Below are 15,633 nucleotides of genomic sequence, written 5' to 3'. Positions count from 1 at the left end.
AGGTGGTTCTGAGAAAGGAAATGGGAAATCACCTCCCCTCCTCAGGCCATGAAACACTGTATCTAAAGTGGCCCAGCCTGTGGGAACTTAGGCCAGATTTTGCAGAAATTTAACCGCTTGTTCATCTTAAAGCTTGCAAAGACACACACCTGTGACACAGGTTCGATCCAATAGGTTTAGTATCCACCGGTGAGTTGTTAGGAACAGTACTTGATGGGGTACGTCGTCAGATGCCTCTCGCCGATCGGTGAGGAAAGCCCTCATGGGGAAGAAGAGAAGGAGGCGCCAGCGGGAAGCGGGGTGAGGAAGGACCTACCCGTGGGGAAGCTTCCAGAAGGCAGTGAGGGGGGTGTGGTGTACGTGCGGGGTGTCACGTACGGCGGCACTGCGCTCGCTCTGCTCTGCGCTTCCCTTCCCGCCTTTTTCTCTCTCCTCAGTGGCTCGCCCGGGCTCGGCGCGGCTGCGAGGTTGTGGGATTAGAGCTCGTAAACTGTATTATTTTTTCTGCCTTCTCGCAATTTCTGTCACCAGGCCTTCTAAAGCTAAACGTGGTGGTTCCTGTGGCTGTGTTCAGGTAATAAAAAGCAAAGGGTTTTCCTAGAAACCGCCTGGGGGGCTGCTGGGGGGTGGGGTGTGTGATGATAAGGTCTGTCTGGGAGGAACTCGCCTGCTAGAACAGGGGGTCGGGAAACACCCACTTGCTGCCTTATTTGTTTATTTTGCTTCAATATTTTTTCTTATTGGTTGTTGTTTTCTGCTTTTTTTCTCCGTTTCTGGTTTTTTAATGTTTTTGTTTTGTTTTTTTCTGGTTTTGTTTTGTTTTTTCTGTTTTTGTTTTGTTTTTTTTCCTGTTTTTGTTTTGTTTTTTCCTGTTTTTGTTTTGTTTTTTTCTGTTTTTGTTTTGTTTTTTCTGTTTTTGTTTTGTTTTTTTCTGTTTTGTTTTTTTTCTGTTTTGGTGTTTTTCTGTTTTGGTGTTTTTCTGTTTTGGTGTTTTTCTGTTTTGGTTTTTTTTCTGTTTTGGTTTTTTTCTGTTTTGGTTTTTTTTCTGTTTTGGTTTTTTTTCTGTTTTGGTTTTTTTTCTGTTTTGGTTTTTTTTCTGTTTTGGTTTTTTTTCTGTTTTGGTTTTTTTTTCTGTTTTGGTTTTTTTTTCTGTTCTGGTTTTTTTTCTGTTCTGGTTTTTTTTTTCTGTTTTGTTTTCCTGTTTTTTTTCTTTGATTTTTTTTCTGTTTTGGGTTTTTTCCTGTCTTTGCTTGGGTTGTGTGGGGTTTTTTTTTGTTTACTTTTATTTCTGTGAAAGGGATACTTGGTTTGTCCTTTAATAACACTATGCAGGTGTTGTCTTCTGCCCTTGTAAAGGCCTTGGTCTCAGGTCAGGGGCCCCTATGAGAGTCTTATATTGTATAATATGTTTTATTCAAATAGTGTGTTTAGATAGGGTCATTTGGCTTTAAAACATAAATTGTTTTGATTACTTCCTTGCTATTTATAGCCATATGTAAATCATAAGAAAAATATTTTCAACACTTGCTGTTCTATGTCTATGGTACTTGGGGATTCCATATTGGAGTTTAAAATTTAAAAATAGGTACTCCATTTTATTGTATGCATTTGTTTCATGTGGTAATTCTAGACAAATGTGGTAATTTGGCTGTTAGTTGGTGTGATGTAAGCTAAGTTATAGAAGATGGTTTTAATGATATTTTTAATAATTCTGACCAACCTACTCGTTTGAATCTCATTTATATTTTAGCTGTCTTTAAAAACAAAAAATCCCTTATGATAATGAGTAGTTATGCTGCCACTGAAGAACATACTGTTTCTTTATTCTATAAAGACTTCACGGAGAATGTGCTGCTGTTAACATTTTCTGTATACGTTGTATACACTTTTGCCTGAAGGAAATAGAATATGAAACATTTTAGTTCTGTGAAGTGTGGTCTGAACTATTCTCATTTTATTGAGGAAAGAGAAGAAAAGTTGTTTGGTTCTTAGCTAGCTATTAATTACAATAATAATTAATAAAGCAAGTTAAAGAAGGGCTGCCAAAGTGTATTGTACTTGTATGTCTTACTGTGATCTTCACAAGCCTTATGGTGGTTCATGGTTTACTTTTGTTTGCTTTTGCAGGGTTTTAATTTTCAGGTTTGAGGCATGAGCAGATTTTCAAGGAACAAAACTGAAGCAATTTTCACTATATTTGTAAAGTGTATTAACGTGTACAAACACATATAAAATACTAGGAAAATCACATTGGGAATCATACTATTAATAACTATTTTTGTTACTGCTTTAGAAAATCTAATTGAATTATAGCGAATATAGATAGGAATTTGTAGAGCAGTGTTAAATAGCTTTTAAGTGATAACATTCAGCATCTTTATAGAGGGTTTGAGTGTGTTTTTTTTATTGTTTTGGGTTTTTTGCCTGCTTCTGTTGTTTGCTTAGGTATCTCGGTGTTTATTTCTAAGAGAATGGAAATAGCCCTGCTTCTCAGAGAAATTTTCAGCTGTTTTCCAAGATTCTTCTTCTTAACCTTGAGCTTTCTGTGAAGCCCTGGTGCAAAGCTGTTTTATTGCTAAGAGGCGTATCTATTTCCTAATGTTACTTATATAAAAAAAGTATACTGTAGAGTCTTACAGTCATCTGAAATCAGTTACAGGTTATTTTTAAAATCTCTGCTGAGGGGTTGCCAGCTACATGTTACCAGACATGAGTTGTCCTTCCTATTTTAGGAAAAAAGATACTTCAGCTTTACAGGGATTAATTTGAAACAACTAAAAGAAATTAGCCTTTATACTGTAAATTAATGTGATTGAGTTCAATTTGTCTATTCAGCATGTTCACTGGCCGCTCTGTATTTATAGTTCTGTTCACTGTTTCCAGCATCTTGTTTTACTGAGTACTCATAATAGTAGTTGCAGATTAATATCAGGAATTTAGATTTGTGTTTCACTAAGAGTTTATCAATTGCTTGTTTTCCACACCTTGGCTTCTGCTTCATGTGGTTGCAAGAATCTGCCATTTGGTCAATAACTTTATATTTTTTCAAGTGAGGCATGTTTCTTAGCCCCTGTGATGGAAGAGTAAAGAGAGAAAAAAACTAAAAGCCAACCTAAAAAATATTTCATTTTTAATGCAGTGAACACTGAGTCAGAAAGCACGAAACTGTAATCAAGTCATGGCTCATACTTAGTTCTTTTGTTGACACGAATGGATGTGGGGTCTCATTATCTCCTGGCCATAAGAATTTTCCGTTTCATTTTGTTCATTGCAAGGAAAAAAAATCAAATTAAAGAAACTTCATTGAAGTCAGTACCATTAGACTAATAAAAAATAGATCAAAGAATAAATCAGTCCCTTAGTGGATTTAGAGTAAAATCATATAAGGGAATGAATTTGAAAGCCTTGATAATATAACAAATTGTCAGTTTCTCTTTGAGGTAAGTCTTTTTGTTTGAATAGGGTCATGGAGTGTACTATGTATGGAGTGGCTCTTATATATGTTGATGGTTGCAAAGTAATTTATATATATATACAGAGTGTGAAAATGAGCGTTTGTGTCTAACTTTGCAAGAATGAGGATGATCCCCTTTAGGATACCTCTTTATGGTGTTACTTATTGTCATTAAAAATTGTAAGAACTACCACTGTCTACCTTTTTAGAAAACTTAACCACCATGAAAACCAGCCACTTAGTTAAATAAGGTGTGGTGCCAAAGGACAGGCATTTCTGTGTTCAGCCCTGTTGGTGACTTAAAGTGTAAAAAAAAAAGTAAAACAACCCAACAAAACACCCAACAATAAAAATCTTCAGTAACAGATAACAGCTGAAGTGTACAGGATAAGGTTGAAATCCATGTCAGTATGATCCAGAAATTGAAAACCTCTGGAACTTTAATTATCCATGGACACTTCAGAGGGAGTGGTTGTGAACTGAAATAGTTACAAGTTGACTGGTTTTCAGTTAAATGGCATGATAACCATTCTATTGACTGACAAACAGAGCCTGTGGCATGGGGATCTTATGCACTGAGAGAAACAGTTTTAATGCAGGAATTTAAATACTCCCATTTAAGGAGTCCATGGTGGATTAGCAGCAAATGAAAGGGATATTACATTGAAAAAGTGTGCTATACTATCTAAAATTGTCCATATAATTAAAAGAGGTTCGGGGAAAATGAAGATAAGAGTGTGAGTGATATTTTCAGGGTTTTTTTCTCTATTATGATTTCAATGTTTGGATATTGGTGTAGTTTTGGATTTGAATGTAGTATTTCTAATTTTAAAAAAATATTTTTAATATTTTTTGAAGATTGGAGATAGTTACGAAATATTACCATAGCTTGTTTATTTTTATGCTTAGTAAAATTTGAACCCAGGTATCAAGAAGTAGTATTGCTTTGTCATCTGAAGTGGACACCTGGGCTGTTCGCTGTATTTACTACTTTCCTATGATCTTAGGTAAGAAATACCAGACAAGTGCTGTAATAAGCTGCAGGAATTCTGACTCGGTTGAAGCAGGTAGAGTCTGGTGTATAAAGAACAGATTAAGATTCTGTCTTCACATCAGACTGCGTTAAGTAGTTACAAGCTTGTATATTCTATCGACTTTTGATGGTCTGATTGGACCACTGGTAAATCAAAGATAGTAATGATAATAAGGAACAATGATAATAGGGAAACTATGCCATATTTTTTTCATATATTGGAGAAAAAAGCAGGTATTTTTAAGTGCACAGTTACTCAGATGAAAGAGTGAAATCTCAGTGTTTTGTCCCCTCCTTCCCTCCATCCTGTCCATCTGGGCCATTTGCCTTGCTAGTTACACAAGTCACTAGCACAGACATTAATGTATTCGTTTGAAAGGTGGGAAAATGGCTTGGCAAACTGAATGTTACCTTCTGTTAAAAATCTTTATTTGATTTTAGTTTCTTTCTACCACCTTAAAAGTGTTGCTGCTGGAGCTTATGAAAGGTGCTTTAGAGCTGGACTACTCTATTTGGCCTTCAGTACTTCTTTTTTGCCTTTGTACTGCAGTCAGCAAGAAAGCCTGTTTCCACACACTGAGCTGTGACTGCCTTTCTGCCCAGTTTTTTTTTTCCTTTTTGTGTTTTTAGCCTGTCTGTCTGCCTTAGTTCATCTCTAACGTTTTCCACCATCTGTTACCATTCGTATATTGTCTTTTTCTGATTTCTCTTAGTGGCCTGTTTTGTCTGACTCTGCCACTTACATTTGCAGGGTTTTTTTTAGCCTTTCCTTTGTTTTTAGATTTGTATTTATATAATTTTCACTTTTTGTGGTATTTGTATTTATGATATGTCAACAAATATGAAAGTCATTAAATGTTGTATGTCATTAGAAATATTCTGATTTAGTGTCTTTCAGGATGATGCTCAGTTGCTAGAAAGCATGTTCTTTCTTTGCATTGCTGTTACCTCAGAGTTTCTATGAGTGCTGTGGCACAAAAGGCAGGACACATACAGCTATGGCTATAGAAATAGGATGCTTTAAGAACATCACATTCCCCATGGCAAGATACTGCACTCTAAATCTGAGCAGTAAACTGGAATCATGTTGAGGTTTTTTGCCCTAGAAAGTCTATGTCTCTAGAACTGTTTAGCAGGTTCAAAACTTTGAACTTTGAGGGAAACATTGAAATATCAACTCTTCATTGTAATTTTTTTTGTTGTTGTTTTGCATGAGACAATGTAAATACATTTATTTTACTATAGCAGATACAAAAATGTACTTTCCTGAAATAAGAGCTTTCTCCAGGTTGAATGTAAATGGGCAATTACTTCAGTGGGATGACAGTTGTTGGAGATATATTTACAGAAATACAAGACAGTTAATAAATCATAATAGTCAAACAATTGCATTTGCACAATATCACCACCGTTCTTCCATTAAACTCATGCTGCTACCATAGTGTTACCATTAATGAAAATCAGTAACTGCTGATGGCTTCCTTATTTACATATTTAGTTTAATATTATAATGGATTTAGGAAATGGATGTTCATAGTACACTGGTTCATCACTCCTGAATGCCTGTACGGTGTTGTATTGTGCCTTATACTGAATAACTAAAGTACTGCAAATAAGTCACCGAATTACTAAAATATGACAGGTAATGCAGTAGCTGTGCCACATCAACTGTATATCGAGTTCCACCCATGTCAGCAATCTCATTCAGGTTAATTGAATTACTCTACTGAGCAATGCTTTTTTTCATAAGTGAAGACTTGCAGGATTGGATTTTTATTTCATGTTGCTCCTTTTGTATATTCATAAAGCCAGAAAAAGTTTTACAGTTAAATCATACTGGCATGGAAATACATATCTTGCAGATCTAGGTAGGATGTTCTTTATCTGTTACTCCTTGTCAGAGGAAGTGTGTAGGGTTGAAACAGAATAGGAACATTAAGTGTTCCTAATCTGCTTCACTGCAAATTCACATTTTAATTTAAATTGCTCTAAAAGTGGTATTGCTGAAATGTGGTATTCAAGGGGTGAGGACAATTACTGACTTGGGTAATTTCTTCAATCCCACAACTTGATAAGCAGGAGTAAATCAATCTTTGTGATGACAGGGAGAGTAAAATTAGAAATGGCAGGAAAAGAAATTATATTTTCACCTGCACAATAGAAGAATATTGATGAGTTAGAACAGGTCTATTTGAAACAGATGCTAAGCTGGTAGGAACTAAAACTCCATTCTGATCCAGTTCTAAGACTTCAGTAGGCAGAGTTCAGTAAACATCAGTGTTCATTACTGGGTTTAATTAAATATTTCTGCAAGAGATATTATACACTTTATGAAGGATTGTGCAGTCAAATATCTGTTTATTAATAAGGTTTTCAAACAGTTCAGGTTATTTTTTGTTGGGGAGTTATTAGTCTTTTAATTTCTCTATCAATTTAAAAATACAATATTCTGTAAATTTTACAGATTTTTTTTTCTTCCTGTTTGCAGCTACTCTTGGAGTTCTACACAAATACTTATTAGTCATTCTGGAGATGGACTTGCTGTCTGGAACCTACCTCTTGGCAGTCTTGTTAGCCTGTATTGTATTTCAATCTGGCGCACAGGAGAAGAATTACACAGTGCGGGAAGAACTGCCTGAAAATGTCCTCATTGGCAATTTGCTCAAGGATCTTAACCTAACGCTGGACCCAGATGTGCCCCTTTCCTCACCACTGCAGTTCAAGCTTGTGTATAAGACTGGGGATGTACCTTTAGTACGGGTGGAAGAGAACACTGGCGAGATATTCACAACTGCAAACCGCATAGACCGTGAGAAGCTGTGCTCTGGCATCTCTAGTGAGAATCGCTGCTTTTATGAGGTGGAGGTTGCTGTTTTGCCTGATGAAGTATTCAGACTGGTCAAGATCAGATTCCTAATAGAGGATATAAATGACAATGCCCCCCTCTTCCCCTCAACAGTTATTAACATCTCCATCCCTGAAAACACAGCAATTAATTCTCGCTATTCTGTCCCATCTGCTGTTGATCCGGACATTGGTGTGAATGGTATTCAACATTATGAACTCCTTAAGGTGGGTTTCTTCTGCTTTTTTGTGTTACTGTATGTGTTGCTGTTTTCCTGCAAATGTTGCCTGTCCTCATCAACCCATTATAAATATGAAGCTGTGTATGACAGTAGTGGGACACTGCAGAAATATGTCTTGAAATCCTGATATATACTTCTGAGAGCATTCTAGTCCATCATATCTTCACTTTGTGGAAAGCTATTGATGTATGTGTGTATGTCTGTCTGTGCAGCAGTATGATAAAGCATGCATGTCTCCATGAACTCTGCCAGAATTCAAAGTGCTTGTAGACTCTGGCTTGACAGTCTCCTCAGACCAAAAAAGGGATGTTAGTTTTGCCACCAACATGACAGTGCCAGGTGCAACAATATCTTGCACTGGATTTGTCTTCCTCTTACGTGACTGCTAGATTTGAGCAGTAGAACTCAGCCCAGAAGGTTATATGACATGATGCTCATCTATATGCTGAGTTATTCTAGAATGAAAAAGATGTCCATTTGCCAAAGTAGCTTTGTAATGTTTGGGTGAGTGTCATCTCTGGGAAGGGGTAAGACCAAGTTATGCCTGACTGCAAGAGTAGCACTCATAAGAGCGAGTAGTTCATATTCTTGCTTCTTTTACCCTTTGTAGCAGAGGGAACATTAGGGAACAAAATATTAGCATGTAGCCATGTGTTGTGAGTTTAGAACAGGAAGGAAATTTACCCTAACCCTGTAGGGTTATTATGTGGGAAGAACTGGAATTGGAAACTATTCGTTATCTTGCTCAGCAACCAATCTGTCACCCCCATTACTGACTGGAGAAATACAGACAATATAGGCCATTATATGCTTTGATTAACTTGATAGCTAATATTCACCAATATCAGAACTTACTAGGCATTTAATAACAATAAAATGCTGCCTTCTTGTTGCTTTTTAAAACTGGTTGCAGCCTGAAGTATTTCTAATGTTTTGACTACTAACTAGTAACAAAGATGCAGAAATCTGTTTTGGAAAGCTACATCTCACTGGACATTTCTGGTTAACTTTCTTAAAAAACCCTCAAAACAATATGTATGTCTATCTTCTCTTGGTAATATAGAAAGTTAAATTTTTTAAAGAACTTTTTATTAAGTTTGTCTTTGTAGTAAGCTTTTCAAACATGGTAGTGTTAGGGTATAAGGTCTTGTGAAAAGATCTAATGAGAGATGAGGTGGATTGCCAGAGACCCAGGTTTCAACAAAAGACATGCAAATAACTTAAAAAATAGTAATAGTTTGGTATTTGAGTTTGGGGGAGAATAGAAAGAAAAAATAATGACATGATTATTAAAGCATCTCTGAAAGACTGCTTTTGTCACATAAGGGAAAGAAAAGTGATGTGGATCAACACACTGGTATGGACTGCAAGTGATAAACTTTTGTACTGTATGTGCCACAATGAGAATTTTTCTCTTGTGTGCCAGTTGGTCAGGTACTTTTTGAGTTAAGGATCCACAAACTTTTTAAAAGTCAGCCACTACACATACCTTGGAAAGTATCTGTAAAACCAGTATAAGACTCACAGGCAGCTTGGAATAGTAGTGTCCATGAATTATTCTATTAGTAGTTTTAACAGTGTTTATATCAAAAGTAATCATATAAAAGGAGACAGTAGAAGTTAAGAATTCCAGTGAGTGGCAGTGAATGTACAAAGATTCATCACTGATGAGGGAGATTAAAAAGGGAAGAGTGGTGATGCCTAAGAATTCTTGCTTGGGTAACACTGAAACAGCAGGAGTGAGGCTGGCAGGCACACAAGGATGATGTTTGCCCTTTCTCCCCTCTTGTGTGTTATCCTGTGCTGGTTTTTGGGGCATACTCTGCAGCTGCTAGTGTCTGCTGGCTTGTGTGTTGACCTTTTCCTTCCTTCCTTCCTTCTATAATCATCATATAAAAAGTGTGGAGACTGCAGCACATGAAACTGTCTTGCCTTCTGAACAGAATGCATCTAGCAGGGCCAATATGACAGTCTTGTGGGGAGTTTTGGGAAATACCAGATATGAAGACGACGGGCAAGGCAGCATACTTGGAGGATGACAGGGGAGTGGGAGATGATAAGATTTACAAGTCACTTTGTAGAAGCACAAAGGCTGGTGCTTTAGTGTTTGTGCAGCAACATGTGTTGCTCCATATTTTAGAGTAAGTAATAGCAAACTGTCTATGCAATGAAGAATTCTTCAGTGATAGCTCACTTTTTAAAGAAAGTTTAGCTAAAATGTTATTCTTGTCTGTGTAAAGCCAGGCCTATTGTGCCAGAAGATAAGAGATTTTTTTGCCATTAAAATTTTTACGAAAGATAAACTCAGCCGAATAATTTATAGGTCTTCAGAACATTTTCAACAACTTTGTATCTTATTGGGAAGGTAGCAATTGTTGTGTCACAGTATTTCCTCACTTTGTTACACTTACCTTACTGCCTCTCTTAAAGGGGGGCTGAAAAAGGTTGTATTCAGTTTACATTCTAAAGCATATATTTATTGATAAAATTTTATTTTTTAACTGTATGACAAACTTGCATGTTATTTTAATTTGATGTCTCTTTCTGAAAATGTTTTTAAAATAGAACAAAACATCATAAAAAAGCTATTCCTTTATTCCTGTATTTTGAGTTCAGCATTACTTCAAAGTTTCATAACAGATTAGATTTATTTAATACAAGAGAGTGCTTTAATTACCACACAAATTAGCATTCAGGTACTTTTTTTGTGAGTCAGCATTTTCTATAAATGTATCTCATTTGAAAATAACTTCTGTGGAACTGATTCATGGTACTGCAGCTCCAGAACTTTCCAAGTGGCTGTGATTAATCCATATATTGTCTGAAATGCATGAACTCTAAAAAGACAACAGTTCTATGTAACCTGCATTATTTCTCATAAGACTTACTTAGAAGTTATGTAGAAGACAAAGTCTAAGAGACTTTCTAAGGAGTGTTTTATTATTTTTTTTTAAAGGAAGATCTAAATGATTACTTTGAACAGCTTTTGAACTGTGTTCACTGTTTCCTTATTTAGAAAATGGGTTGCAAAAATTTGCAAATGTCCCACCCAGCCAGTGTAATAACACTGGTAATTGACCAAGAGTTGCTCTGATAGAAGTTTACAAATAGTGAATTACTTAAAATTAGTGATACTTTAACATTACATGAAGTTAGGGATTTTTTGTTTGTTTTTTTTTTTTTTTTCCTTGGAAAAGAGAGTTTTCAGGAACAGTCATGCAAGGCATGCTGTTGTGTGTAGAAAAGTAAAAGATTCTGAGATGCCCAAAGCTGACCATGAGTAAACTGACATTAAATGTTTAAAAGGTAAACAGTGTTTACTGTGAACAAAGCTAGGGAGAGAGAACTTAACTAGATGTGATTCAAAAATAAAAGAAAAAGCATTTGGAATGAGAAATAGCTCCAAGTCTAGATTGGACAGAAAGGGGGCATAAGACTGGTAGTAGGAGGTGGTGATAGGAGCAGCCAAGACAGACAGTAAGTTAAGAGAAAGCAATGGTCAGATAGATAAGCAATTATTTTGTCTCAGTTGAGATAACTACTTGATGTATGAGCCAGAAAAGATTGGCATTCATAAACATACATAGGATATTAGCAGGATGCCAGAGCAAATTTTAAATTGAAATATGAATAAGCAGTGACTTCTGATTAAGGGTGAATCTAGAAATACTGATTTTCTGTTTTCATCCCTACAGGCAAATAAGCCTACAAGTTTTTATCCCCCTCTTTGAGGCATTCACATTGCTTATGTCCTGATGTAAAATGCACATTGTGTCTGACAGTATTACCAAAGTGTTAAAAATACATACTGTTGCTGATTGTACCTTTTCAGTACACTTAGATTTGCGTTTAAGACAAGCTAATATTTGATACAACCTGATTATTAACTTAGAATTTGCAAGTGTCACAGGCCTCTGCTTTGACAATGATGAATTTAGTATGAAGCATTTCTCTGTTCTCTTAGATGTTAAAAAGGGGAGCTGTTTCAGAGCAGGTTTTGAGTAAAATTTCTGCATGGAGCACTGTAATGGGGAGTTAGTTACATACATACCTCTGAAAGGATTCAAAAAAGTGCGAAGTGTTTCTTGTCAACTTGTTGTACCGTATGCATTACATAGATACAACAATACCCAGTTAGCAGTGGACTAAAGTGAATGCATAACTGCTGTCGCAGGAGCAGATCATTTTCTCCTGTCAGCTAATCCTCTGTGCTAATAAGGTTGTTGCTTTAATCTGTTGCAGTTTGGGAGAAATTAAATTGATATTACTGTTATAGTTCCATTACTCTTACCTATTACAGTAATTTTCCTGTATTTACTTATCATCAAAAGCAGCTGGTGCATTCCTTCTAGAATAATATAGAAATCTTTTTGTAGCTGTCAGTTCATACCTCTATAATCTGACAAAATAGATTCTTACTCAGTCTCACAACACATCAGTCTTGCCTCTGATGAGTAGAGTTGCCTCTTGCTATTGTAGATCATCTCCTGTGATGTCTATCAATAGAAGCTTTCCCCTTTTTGATGCAGTTTATCAATTCTGTCACTGATGGAAGATGGAGATCACATATCTTCATCATATTTCAAGCCTGCTCTTGCAACTTTGTTATTTCTGAGCCTCAAAGTAGTTCTGGATCAAGTACCTAATGTTGCTGTTTGTGAAAATCAAGACTGGAAGGAGATGTTTAATGTAAAATGAAAGCTAGGAAGGTAGTTAAATCAAAATTATGGACTGAGACTAGATTCATAGTTGAATCAGAACCAGAAAGGAAGGAAAAAACCAAAATAAAAAAGATCAGAAAGTCAAAAAAAGTGGGAGGACTAGCAAAATTTTTCCATGTCCTGTTTGCGTTTGATCTTGCACCAATACTAACTGAATACATAGAGAGATGGAAAGAATGCATGGTTAATGTCCTGGCAAGTTCAGTGTGCAGTGACATACATTATGTTTTCTTAAACAGCTGTTCATCTGATCATTGTCACTGTTCCAAGCATCAGCTGATTGAACCTCTTTCTGTCCTTTTTTATGCTTTCTTTCCTTTAAGTGGAGGGAAGCTGAAATGGTAAACATCACGTGTTGTCTCAAACCATGTTTGAATGAGGGAGAATCCCATAGCAGATGATACTGAAATGAATACAGCTAGTTCTTCTGTGATGGCTTCAGTGGCATGAGTAGAGAGTTAAATGCTATATTGGCCTTTTAATTAGGTCACAGAAAGTCTGTGTGGTTTTTATCAACATCTGCCTTTAGTGAAAAAAAATTGCCTAGATAGTGCTTTTTCTACATGTAAATGGACGTTTATTAATATTGTCAGGTCTTACTGGATATTGCTTTTTCTACATGTAAATGGACGTTTATTAATATTGTCAGGTCTTACTGGACACTAATGAGATTAGGTGAATTCCAACTTCATTACTTTCCTGTTATTAAAAATTCTTTGTAAATTTATAACAACCCACTAGTAGCAAAGTATTTTTGCTCTTTCTAATTTCTTTTTTATTACCAATCCTTTCTAGTAATTGTGTAAGGGACTTATGGCTGCATTGTAAAAGATGGCTGCTCAGGATCCTGAGATTTCATTTTAAGGACTTAAATATACCCAGGAAAAGGCATGATTAAGACAGGAAATTTCTTGACTTCCTGATAAGATGATGATAATAGCTTTTCTGTTACTGTCATTGGAGAAAGCCTAGTTGGTCAGTGGTATTTCAAGATTAACTGGCACTAAAAATCAATTGATAACACAGGCAACGATAGTATTTAAGTATTGGAACCAAAAACCGAAATAATGTTTTTCTTAAATCCTGACAATGCCTCACAAGGTAAAAATAATAATGGTAAAAAAATTAGAGTGCTGGTGTTTTTTTGGTGTTCTTTTCTTCCCAGTGATGTGTAGCTTAGGCTTAAGATTTTGAATTTCTGCTTGGATATGGGGTGGCTTATATTTCATACTTAACAATTCCTTTATTGACTTGACATAGGGATTTCATTCAGCATAACTTTGCAGGATAGGTTACTGTCTGTCTTTTTTGTAAGGGATCATGTGGTTTGGACTTTATATATTTTCAGACCAGTACTGTGTGTGCCTTTCTCATTCATGTGCCAGCATAGATGAGGAAGGTAATACATTTATGGAGCTCAAAAATAGATTTAGGTATTTTTTTTCTTTGGAGTTACTCTCCAGTCAACTCTAAGGTCACCCTCTATTGTCCCTAATTTAATAAATATGGAGAGTTGGACATATTGTCTGTCTAAGGTAACTTTTAGCTGCCCTTCATAAGAGAGAGGCTTCCAGAGACAGACAGGATGTCTTTTGAATGATGCTGAGTACTTTTTTCCTTTGTTTATACCAGTGGAGAGTAGGTTAAACCTAAACATTGTTGAAGTAGGTTGAGGTGCCATTGCACATTTCTTTTAAATCCTCCAAGTAATTAGGATTTTTTTTACACTATTTGGTTTTGCTCTACTAGTGCAGTAGTACTGTGCTGGACTCCAGGGCTAGATTTGAAAGTCACTCTTCAGATACTGAGAAGCTCACGTGTTAGTAAAAAGGTTCAATTTTTTTAAAGATTGAGCCTTGGAGTCCAAAACTATTCACAACTATGTAATATTTCCCACTGATTCTGTCGTTCAGGTAATGTTTTCCTTAATACCCTTGTGTAAAGTTTCATGTGCTGACTCTGTGAATATCTGACTGGGGAAAGAGGCTTTTTGCTCTCTAAACCGAGATCAATTGTTTTCAAGTGAAGCTTTGATACAATGGTTTTAGGGGTAACTTCCTAAGTAAATGTCCTTTGCTCTGGAAATTAGTTCTTGATAATTATATCTTGAGAGGTTAATGATTTTCTTTTCACTCAGGCTTTTGTCTGGTAGGTAGAATTCAGCCTGATAATAGGATTGTTTCTTAGCTTGTTCTATCCAACAATCACCCTCCCTTCTGTGCATTTCTGTCTTGTGTTTAGATTTATAGCAGCCTAACTTACCTGGACAACTTTCACTTACCACAGTATCTTCCTGTGAAAGAAGCCTGTAGTGAGCCTATCCAAAAAAGTTTTAGGTGTGTACAGCAAGTATTTGCAAAATGCTTTAAAGAACACATTAAATGACTTAGGACAGAATATATTTGGGTGACCCTTATGTTGAGAAAAGAGAGGGGGAAAAATATATTAGTATTACAAATTTGAAAGTTTTGAATGTTAAATCCTAATACAAAATATATGCAGAATTTTCTTGTTACAAATTTCCTTACCATGTAAAACATCTATTGAAAGAATGAGCAGTAGTTCAAATAGCACAGAACAGAGAATTTACCCAGCTTTCATTGTAGGTGAAAAGTGGGTAAGGTAGTTCTGGATAACATTACATGAGCTCAAATAATCTGTAGGATGTGATACAGGAACCTGAGGGATGCTTCTGAGTGTGAATTGACATCCTAAAATCTTGAAAAGCTCCCCTGCAAATGTATGAAAGGGATGAATAATATTGATTTTGATCTTATTTTCTACTAATAATTGTAGGAGAATTTGAAAGGCTAACTGGGAGAAAAAGTCTTAACTATTTACAGGTGTAGGTTTCTTATCCCTTCCAGTTGTCATTATCCTTGGGCATGTAGGGAAATAGATTCATTTGTTTTCCAGGTACATTTTATGTTTTCCAGGTAATTGTTTTCCAGGTTCCTTTAAGAACATTAATAATGTAAGAAAACCCCAACTCTTCACTTTCATAGAATCATAGAATTGGCTGGGTTGGAAGGGACCTCATAGATCATTGAGTCCAACCCTTGAACCACCGTTGCGGTTGCTAGACTATGGCACTGAGTGAAGTGGCACTTTCTTAGCCCACTTGCATTACAAGACAACTTTTGTTATTTTATCAATGTAGTGCAACATCTACCTTCTTACAGAGCCCCTCTTATTTTTCTTACTATCCAAAATATCAATGTATATTATCTTTAAGAGAAGGTTTTGTATTAGAATATAAGTACTGCTCAGTAGTAATTTTTCTAGAGAGATCTGGAGTGATCATCTGTGAGCATTGTTTTGAAAAAGTCACTGGGTCTG

At 35.9% G+C, this 15,633-nt stretch overlaps 1 protein-coding gene across 1 annotated transcript in view; it reads left to right on the top strand.

Annotated features, from left to right (window-relative positions):
• PCDH11X (protocadherin 11 X-linked) overlaps positions 1–15,633 on the top strand; it is a 315,546-nt gene that overhangs the window by 37,855 nt on the left and 262,058 nt on the right. The window contains exon 2 of the mRNA XM_030449023.1: positions 6,976–7,559. Coding sequence (XP_030304883.1) covers positions 7,020–7,559 — 540 coding nt within the window. The 5' untranslated portion in view covers positions 6,976–7,019. The remainder of the gene's footprint in view (positions 1–6,975; positions 7,560–15,633) is intronic.

This window comes from Calypte anna, chromosome 4 (assembly GCF_003957555.1).
Source record: "Calypte anna isolate BGI_N300 chromosome 4, bCalAnn1_v1.p, whole genome shotgun sequence".
In the NCBI taxonomy this organism is placed as follows: domain Eukaryota; kingdom Metazoa; phylum Chordata; class Aves; order Apodiformes; family Trochilidae; genus Calypte; species Calypte anna.
This window is presented reverse-complemented; position numbering and strand designations above follow the sequence as displayed.